The 9379-nt window shown below is 39.0% G+C and overlaps 1 protein-coding gene across 3 annotated transcripts in view; it reads right to left on the bottom strand.

The window, feature by feature from the left end:
* Window positions 1-1841: 1841 nt before the first annotated feature.
* glipr2 (GLI pathogenesis-related 2) overlaps window positions 1842-9379 on the bottom strand; it is an 11424-nt gene continuing 3886 nt past the window's right edge. For 2 of the 3 annotated variants that reach the window (XM_081720058.1, XM_081720059.1), the window contains exons 5-17: window positions 9313-9379; window positions 8997-9062; window positions 8780-8848; window positions 7254-7274; window positions 6401-6610; window positions 6224-6301; window positions 5245-5427; window positions 4935-4994; window positions 4718-4786; window positions 4048-4125; window positions 3557-3775; window positions 3071-3148; window positions 1842-2817 (exon numbers count right to left, since the gene is read on the bottom strand). The exon at window positions 9313-9379 is cut by the window's right edge and continues 116 nt beyond it. In XM_081720058.1, the coding sequence (XP_081576184.1) occupies window positions 2633-2817; window positions 3071-3148; window positions 3557-3775; window positions 4048-4125; window positions 4718-4786; window positions 4935-4994; window positions 5245-5427; window positions 6224-6301; window positions 6401-6610; window positions 7254-7274; window positions 8780-8848; window positions 8997-9062; window positions 9313-9379 (1383 nt within the window). In that variant the 3' untranslated portion in view covers window positions 1842-2632. The remainder of the gene's footprint in view (window positions 2818-3070; window positions 3149-3556; window positions 3776-4047; window positions 4126-4717; window positions 4787-4934; window positions 4995-5244; window positions 5428-6223; window positions 6302-6400; window positions 6611-7253; window positions 7275-8779; window positions 8849-8996; window positions 9063-9312) is intronic. The other variant, XM_081720060.1, reaches the window with a different exon arrangement.

Raw genomic sequence — 9379 nt, 5'->3', positions numbered from 1 at the left:
CGGAGGCCAGTTGCTCCTTTGCTAAGGTGGTTGGATATTGCCTGACTGTGTTTTCATTGGCAGGCTGTTGCTGGTGAACCCCAGGAGGAAAGTTAACCCAACTGGAACAAAATCCCCTTCCACCACTGAGGCAAACAAAACAGCTCTATAGAAACGGCTGCTGCCACTGTTCCAGAAACCTGAGGCACACGGGGACTCACATAAGAGGAGCAGGAACACACATCATGACAGTGTGCAGTTGGTTAATGTTGATGGGATCCATTATTTTCATGCATTTCGTGGCTGATGGATGTGGGTGAAAAACAAATTTAATTAAACACTGTTCCTGGTGTGTAGACTTCAGATATAATCAGATAGAGAAAATCACATACTCAGTCTGAAACAAAAATTATATAAGCCCTATTCAAAAGACAATCTGATATCTTGTTTGTAATATATTTATAGAACATGTCCTCATTTTATCACATTTTCTGACATACCACAGAGTTATGATTTATTAAGTGGGGCCATGATCAGCCTTCAACTTTCAAAACCAGTTTTCAAAAAAATACCTACAAAACACCCACCCAATTGGATGCCAGCACAATAGCCAATCAAATCATTGTGAGCCAAGTCTGAATTTTTGAGTGGGACAAATAAGCGGCAAGATAAAAACACCCGTAGGCTTTGCTTTATATTCAGCAGGGCAGGGGCAGATTGTCCTGGGTGAATGTGTATGGGTACGTGGGTGTAGGACGTGCCAATGTATGTGTGTGTCAGAACAGTAAAAGCAGTTTCCATTCATTACTTTTCCATTTTCCCCTTATTTCTATTTGCCTTTCTTAGTTACTTTGTCATAGATGTGAAAATAAGATTATAAATCTAACACTGTTAAGCTCTGAAACATAGTTTTACCTCAACCCAGCATTAAGGTAGTGTAGACTGATGCTGATGAAAATGGTATGCAACAAACCATCATCCTCCAGCCAGCAAGGTCAAACAAATCTGCACATACATGAAAGAACACAATATGGACTTCTCTTTCTCCATAAAAAACTTTTTAAATCTGTTGCTTCAGTCTGAATTTGTATTCCAGTGTTAATCATATACAGCAAGGTGACATCCTGTTGTACTTTTGTCATGGTTCTCAGCCAATTTGTATTTGTTATATATATCTACACCATATACTTATTCCCAGATGTTATACATTTGACCTGTTTATGGTCTAAGGTGTGAGCATTCCAACTGGCACAAGGAGATCATCAGATTACCTTGTCTCATATTTCTCTGTTGGAATGACAATGAACTAGTTGGGCCACATAAAAGGAAAACCTGCCATTCTGGTTTGGTCTTCCCACTCAACCTGCCTCATGTATTATTATTATTTTTGATTGTTGAGAGGTGGGCACGGGGGTTGGGGGTTGCATGAGTTTGCATTTTTCCATTTAACTGGAGAAAGAGGACCTCATTCCACAGTCATGGGCAAAGGCTCCTACTACTGTAAAGTTTATTGCATTTTCAGAAAAACAGTTACATGGTTGCCCAGAGGCAAGTTCAGTTCAGGATTCTATTGTCTTATCTTATTAAGCATACAGACACACACCCACATCACCACCACCTTTGTTGAATGCCTGAGCCAAACTTTGAATTGAATCAGAAAGCTAACTGCACTGTATAATTCAGCTCATCACTGTAGATTGTCATACCAACCACATATGGGTTCATAATCACAAATTTAATACTTCGTTGTCACTTTTATTTATTGGGGGATGGGGGGGTGGGGGGGTTGGGCATGGGGTTTGGGGTAGGCATGACTGCATTTTTATTGCACTTTTTGAAAAACGGTTACATGGTTACAGAGGCAAGTTCAGTTCAGAACTTTATTGATGTTCATTTGATGTTCATTTGATGTTTTTCAGGATATAAGTGAACATTTTGGCCTAATAACCTTACATGTGGTTACTGACATAACTAATCAATCAATCAATCAATCAATCAATCAATCAATCAATCAATCAATCAATCAAAAAAGCAACAATCATGGAAGTATATAACTTCCACAGCATGGTTGATATCACACTCAAAAGTATATACTTAATAGTGCACACGTAATAGTGCACAGCAACAAGCGGCAAAATCTGTAGAGTACATGAGCATTATTGCCCCTAACATTGATGTGGACCTGTGGTAGCTTTAGGGTGCCATCTGCTGATCTGTTAGAGGAAATATGCAGCACTTGCTGAAACTACCCTCAGGAACACAGCTATAACCACAGAGATCAGCACAGCAATAACAACAGCAATGATTAGTTGGAGGGCACTCTTCACTTTAGCTGGGACATTAGCCACCAAGTTTGAGTGTCCATGTTTTAGATAACATGTAAAGCAATGTTATTATTATTATGATTTCTTTCCCCCGTACTTCCCTTGCCTCACTGATTCTTAATGTGGCATGAGTCTAACTCCATGTATATTAGTACAATCAGATGCAGATATCTGGCAATATGGCAATTGGAGCAGTGCAACTCTTGTCACTAATTACAAAAGCAAGATTTTGTTCCAGAGATCCACTGGCTATGAAAGGTGCATGACCCAGATGTGCTTGGATTGTGAGCCCCAGCTGTAGGGCTCTCTTCTGTACTGCTGAGCAGCCTTTAACTAAAGTCATGTCCGCGAGCTCCTGCCTCAGCTGGTTTCACGTTGTCCTGAAAGTAGCCATGATTACTGATGTTTCCAGCTGGCTCATAAAAGGCTACAGTGATGAACATGCCCTTCCCATCTGTTGCTAGTCCAACTCCAGCACGCTCTGTAGACTTCCACACCATCTGGGTGAAGTTACCTAACAGTCCCACACAAAAGAATCTGTATGAGTATTTGGGATTTGGTTTACACTGTCATATTTTTGAAACATATAAATAAAAACATTGGAACATAGGATGAAAAATTTGTAAAATCTTATTTTGATTGAGACAGGGGTCAAATGTTTATCTCACAGATGTTTTGCATGTTAGGTTAATGTTAATGTTAGGTTGCTAATTAATGTATTAAATCAGAGGATGTGAGCTAATGCTTTTCGAAGCTGTGCAACATACCACTTCCGTTTTGAAATCCAGGCGAAGAGAAGTTGTACTTTGTACATTCATTGTACCATGACTCAGCAACTTCTTCAGCTACAGGAAAGTAAAAGCAAAAAACATATAAATAATACTAATTTATAAAAATAATTGAGCACTCATACAGGTTAAACACAGTGTATCATTTCTATTTTAGAGAATGTGAACATAGGATGTTGAAACCAAATCTAGATGTTTTAATTACTGGACATAAATTGATGTCATAAAGAATAGTTATTGAAAATTACAGCCGAGGGGTTCAGGTACTACAGATTTCCCAAACTCCCTTTACAATGGAATCAGGCATGATGATAACGTGCTTAATGGGCTACATTATCTATTCAGTTACCGACTACAAAATCCAGTACTGGGTTTGTAGTGCATAGTTGAATATTTCTGATCTTTTACATTTGTTTAAGTATATATTTGAAAGGAAAAAGCTAGGTTTTCTGTGGTCTAATTTACCAGTGGGTGCTGCCAAAGTGGATGTCCATTTGTATGACATGCTTTCTCCATGGCCTTTCTGGCTGTTCTTCAGGGTCTTAATGCTCACCAGGTGAGCTGCCCAATCCTGGGCCTCTTTGGAGAGGGTGGGGCATAGTGACACAGGTTGCACCCTGTGTCGCTGACGGTAACGGTTCACTGCTGCCAGCAGCTGGTTACGGAATTGAGCCAAGTTTTTGTCTTTGTAGGAGAGAGAGAAATAGACAGACAGAGAGCGATAGGTAGAGAGAGGAGATGTAAAATAAACTTGATTAAAAACTGAAAAACAAAACCTCACTTCCACTGTTCAGGGCAAGAAGAATCTAAACCAGGACAGTTATTTAGATTTAGTCAGATACACTGTGAGATGTTTTATATGTCCTTTAGGCCATTATGTTTTTCATTAAGTTGAACATTGTGTGACAAATTATGACAGAGCTCAATCAAACTAATCAGCCAAAATGCTTAAGTACCAGTGATAGCTGACTTTCTGTCTGCAGTGGAGCTTGGTGGTGGGACATTCTTCTCAGAGCATAAGATGCTGAAATGGCCTGATTGGAAAGTTAATAGTCTTAATGTAGATTAGTAGTCTGGACCGATACTCACTTTCAAGAGCAGACAATATGCTAATATGATTTGTGTGTGTGTGTGTGTGTGTGTGTGTGTGTGTGTGTGTGTGTGTGTGAGCTATGGCCATTATGATGGTTTTAGTTAGGACTTAGAACTGTAGCACAGTTTTAGTTTGTTTGGTGCATTGTAACATGAAATGATTTAATCTCAACAAATGTTTGGCTGGTCAAATGATAATATCTTTGAGAAACCAAACTCTGAACAAAACACATTCAGCACTTTACACTAGCAACTCACACTGTATTAAACATGACATGCCAGATAACACTGCATCAGATGCATGGCCTGCATCTGTGTATACTTCAAAGGTGCCTGCATGCAGTCATTAGAGTATATTCACACATATAAAAAACACACTGTGCTCCTATACCCTTTACTGGCATTATTATATAAATATACAGAGTCTGGGAAGATATAATCCTCTGTATTTGAGGACATTTGCAAGATTAGAATGAGCAAAAATTAAACAGCAGGAAAGTTTTAAAAGATTTAAATTCAGTCTGTGGGGTGTACCTGCTCCAGAGCTGGGTCCAGGTTTGCTAGGGTGGAATCCTTTAATTTCACTGAACCAGCTGTCCTTAGCTTAAAAAAACGAACACAAAAAAAGACAAAATAATTTCAACATCAGCACACAAAATCATTATTTTATTATTATTGCTTTAGGACTTTACTGTATGATAAGAAGTCCTCTAAGGACAAAGTTTAAGGACATTAAAAAGATTTCACTTGCCAGTTGGTTTTTGGGGCTGACTTATATCTCCACTAGCTGTTCCAGTTCCACACACTGGACCTATCAAATATAGCATCTTAATTATATCTAAAACTAGCAACCATACAAAATTAGAAAGATCATACAACTGTATTATAAACAGAATTTTCTAACAGCCTCATCTAAAAACATGAATTATTTCAATTCTAAATGCAAATGAATATTACAGAATTTTGCCACATATTATTTCTCCACAATTTGTGAATTGTATATCATTCTAGTCATGAAATAACACTTGGTCTGGCTATCTTAAACAGAAAGGCTGACATACGAGTAGGGATCGGTTTTGTGTCTACAGCGGAGCCTGGTGGTAGGACATTCTTCTCAAAGTAGCCGGCGTTACTGATGTTGCCCGCTGGTAGATACTGGCCCACCACAAAGGTCATAGCCCCATCTGTGGCCAAGCCAACCCCAAGCTCCTTGGTATCCTTCCATATCACTTGGGTGAAATGGCCTGTACATGCAGCCAGAAATGGGCTTTAGTATTTTGACAACGAAGGTGTCTGAACCTTGAAGCTATTTCATGAGCTGCTTATGAGATATGAGATATGAGATATTATGAAGTCTTATGAAAAGGCTGTTCATAATTGTTTTGGCTGGGCCACTGTTGCCTGTATATGGCTTATGCTGGGATCAGACTACATGATATTGTTCTCTTGCACGATGGTCATTATGTCAGATTAGACAATCATAGTGGCAAAATTGATGCCGTGTCTTGGTCAGGAGACTGGCAATACAAAATGGTTGATATAGCCCAATTATCGTTCATGTACTTTTGCAAGTTCGTAGGTCATTGGGGAGGAGGGTCATGAAATTGTAACTATGGCTACAGAAGTGCTGTGGGTAATACTTATGGTTTAGTGTTCAGAAAAGGAAAAGAAAAGAAAGAAAAAATGATTTTGGACCCACTTCTGGGTGTCATGAAGACGACATAATATGCTGTCTGTGCTTCAAAGATAACTCGAGGTAATGAAGCTGTCAAGAACATTACATAAATATGTCTGGGTTTGCTGCATATTAACAAAAGGTCTCAGGGAGGAGAAAATTATGGGTTTTTGGGAATTGTGCATTGACGCTCATAATTGGGCCCACCTCTGGAAATTTGTGAATAAAAAATTGTGTCAAAATTACGCTGAATTTGTACAGTTTAATCCCATAAGACCAGTGCTGGCAGTACCATAACGTCTGTATACTTTCGGTCTCCATTGGCACCTCAGCAGAAATGCCAAGTCTAATACACAAGGGTTCACCTGTGCCAGAGGTGAATCCAGGCCTGTTGAAACGATAGTCCTTGATTTCACTGTACCAGCTGTCCACTGCCTCGTGGCCTAAGCAAGAAACACAATGTACACCCACACAACACATGGAAACCTGCATTACTTTACAGTCAGAGGTACTGCAACAGGGAAAGTAATGCTTTCACTTGCCTGTAAGCTTTTTGGGCCCCGAGCTGAAGGTGTAGAACAAGTTCTCTCCGTAGCTGCCATCACTGTGTTTGAGGGTTTTGATAGACAGCAGGTGCTCCGCCCATACCTGTGCGGAGCGGCACAGAGTGCGGTTCACAGTGAGGGGCGGAGCCCCATGCTGGCTTCGGTATGCATTGTGCATCTTCAGGAATTCTGCCTCGAAGCTCTTGTCTGGTCAATATAAAAATGAAAGACTGAAAGCTGTGCCTTTAGTGAACTTAGACAAAAAAGAGCAGGTACAGAGCAATAAAGGGCCAGTCTGGTCAGATGGAGGGTAGTGCTTAAAAAGGGTGTGGAACACTTCCCATGGCAAGAATAGATAGCAAAGAAGCCTGTTTAGTTGCAGGTGCAGTTCCCAGATAACCATGTGTGTCTCCCACTACTAAATGACATTGCTTTATTTTCTACTCCAAGACACTCCAAGGAATCCCAGTATAGAACATACCATGGCAGTTTTTGTGTTTCTGTTTCTACCTTTACACTAAGGAAATTGACAAATGTATGGCAGTTGTAAAGCAAAATGCAAAATTTACAGTCCTTCATTTGTGATTGGAATGTTAGACTTCCAGAGGAATGTCACTTTGCATCTGATTTGTGAAAAAGTAAAAGATAAAAGAAAAAAGGAGAAAACTTTGCAAATTGGTATCATAACTGGAAACCAAGTTTGCTTAACTCTGAGAAGGTTGATATTGTTTTGCATGGCTAGAAAAAATAATACAATGTAAGAGTATCAATTATCAAGGGTTTTTTTGGTGGCTGATTTTATTAAGCCACCAAAGGGTATATGCACAATAAGATCAATGTTTACACTTACCTGTCATATTGGGTATGTTTTCTGTAATACAGAGAAAACAAACATGCTATTTCAACAAATCATGTAGTTGACTTATGTTTATGAAGCCTGACTAACTAACAGACAACCCTTTGTCAAGTCAGTAATGTCATCTCCTGCCACAGTCATTAGACAGAAAGTGGGGAATTTACAAAATGAGATACACTAAAATAAACAAAATATAAACAAACAAAGCACTTTTAATTACTCCAAATTAACATAAACTGATCATTTCAGCATTCTCATTACTATGAGATGAGAAACAACAATGGAAGGATATTCAAGATAGATTGTGAAACCAACAGTTAAGGAAACTTTTGCATCCTGTTTTTTCTCCATATTTACTTAGAAAATATATTGTAAAGTACTATACACTTGACTTTAGCCGAGTGGTTTAAAACCACATCGGCTTTTTGTATCTTCAGAAACAGCTTTGTATTTGTGTGCTTTGCAAATCCACTGCTATTACAATTGCAAACAGAAACTTTTGATAATGCCTTAGGGTGCATTCTAGAGGCCTGGAGTTCAGCACAGTGTGACCTACTCATATACACCTGTTGGGCGTGCTAATGTACAAGTTGAAGTGCAGGGAAATAATCAAACTTCACACAAGGCCTCCAGGTCCGATGCTGTCTTGTAATCTCTCTCTCTCTCTCTCTCTCTCTCTCTCTCTCTCTCTCTCTCTCTCTCTCTCACACACACACACACACACACACACACACACACACACACACACACACAAACACAGCAAACCTCTCAATTAAGTCTGTAAGGATTGCACTCACTGACTGTGTTTGCAGTGCTCTGCCTCAATTGGAATTCCATGGCTTCCCTTTAGGCAGATAGGCTCCACAGAACAGGCTAACTGAATTAATAGTTAATGTCTTAATAGTTAATAGTCTTAATGTAGATTAGTAGTCTGGACCGATACACACTTTCAATAGTAGACAATATGCCAATATGATTTGTTTGTGTGTGTGTGTGTGTGTGTGTGTGTGTGTGTGTGTGTGTGTGGGTGTGTTTGTGTGTGTGTGTGTGTGCGTGTGTGTAAGCTATGGCCATTATGACGGTTTTAGTTAGGACTTAGAACTGTAGCACAGTTTTAGTTTGTGTGGCGCATTGTAACATGAAATGATTTAATCTCAACAAATGTTTGGCTGGTCAAATGATAATATCTTTGAGAAACCAAACTCTGAACAAAACACACTCAGCACTTTACACTAGCAACTCACACTGTATTAAACATGACATGCCAGATAACACTGCATCAGATGCATGGCCTGTATCTGTGTATACTTCAAAGGTGCCTGCATGCAGTCATTAGAGTATATTCACACATATAAAAAACACACTGTGCTCCTATACCCTTTACTGGCATTATTATATAGATATACAGAGTCTGGGAAGATATAATCCTCTGTATTTGAGGACATTTGCAAGATTAGAATGAGCAAAAATTAAACAGCAGGAAAGTTTTAAAAGATTTAAATTCAGTCTGTGGGGTATACCTGCTCCAGAGCTGGGTCCAGGTTTGCTAGGGTGGAATCCCTTAATTTCACGGAACCAGCTGTCCTTAGCTTAAAAAAATGAACACAAAAAAAGACAAAATAATTTCAACATCAGCACACAAAATCATTATTTTATTATTATTGCTTTAGGACTTTACTGTATGATAAGAAGTCCTCTAAGGACAAAGTTTAAGGACATTAAAAAGATTTCACTTGCCAGTTGGTTTTTGGGGCTGAGTTGTGCCAATATCTCCACTAGCTGTTCCAGTTCCACACACTGGACCTATCAAATATAGCATCTTAATTATACCTAAAACTAGCAACCATACAAAATTAGAAAGATCATACAACTGTATTATAAACAGAATTTTCTAACAGCCTCATCTAAAAACATGAATTATTTCAATTCTAAATGCAAATGAATATTACAGAATTTTGCCACATATTATTTCTCCACAATTTGTGAATTGTATATCATTCTAGTCATGAAATAACACTTGGTCTGGCTATCTTAAACAGAAAGGCTGACATACGAGTAGGGATCGGTTTTGTGTCTACAGCGGAGCCTGGTGGTAGGACATTCTTCTCAAAGTAGCCGGC

This window comes from Electrophorus electricus, chromosome 8 (assembly GCF_041902795.1).
Source record: "Electrophorus electricus isolate QZ-2024a chromosome 8, ASM4190279v1, whole genome shotgun sequence".
Classification (NCBI taxonomy): domain Eukaryota; kingdom Metazoa; phylum Chordata; class Actinopteri; order Gymnotiformes; family Gymnotidae; genus Electrophorus; species Electrophorus electricus.
The sequence above is the reverse complement of the archived record's forward strand: the minus strand, read 5'-3'. Positions and strand labels throughout refer to the sequence as shown.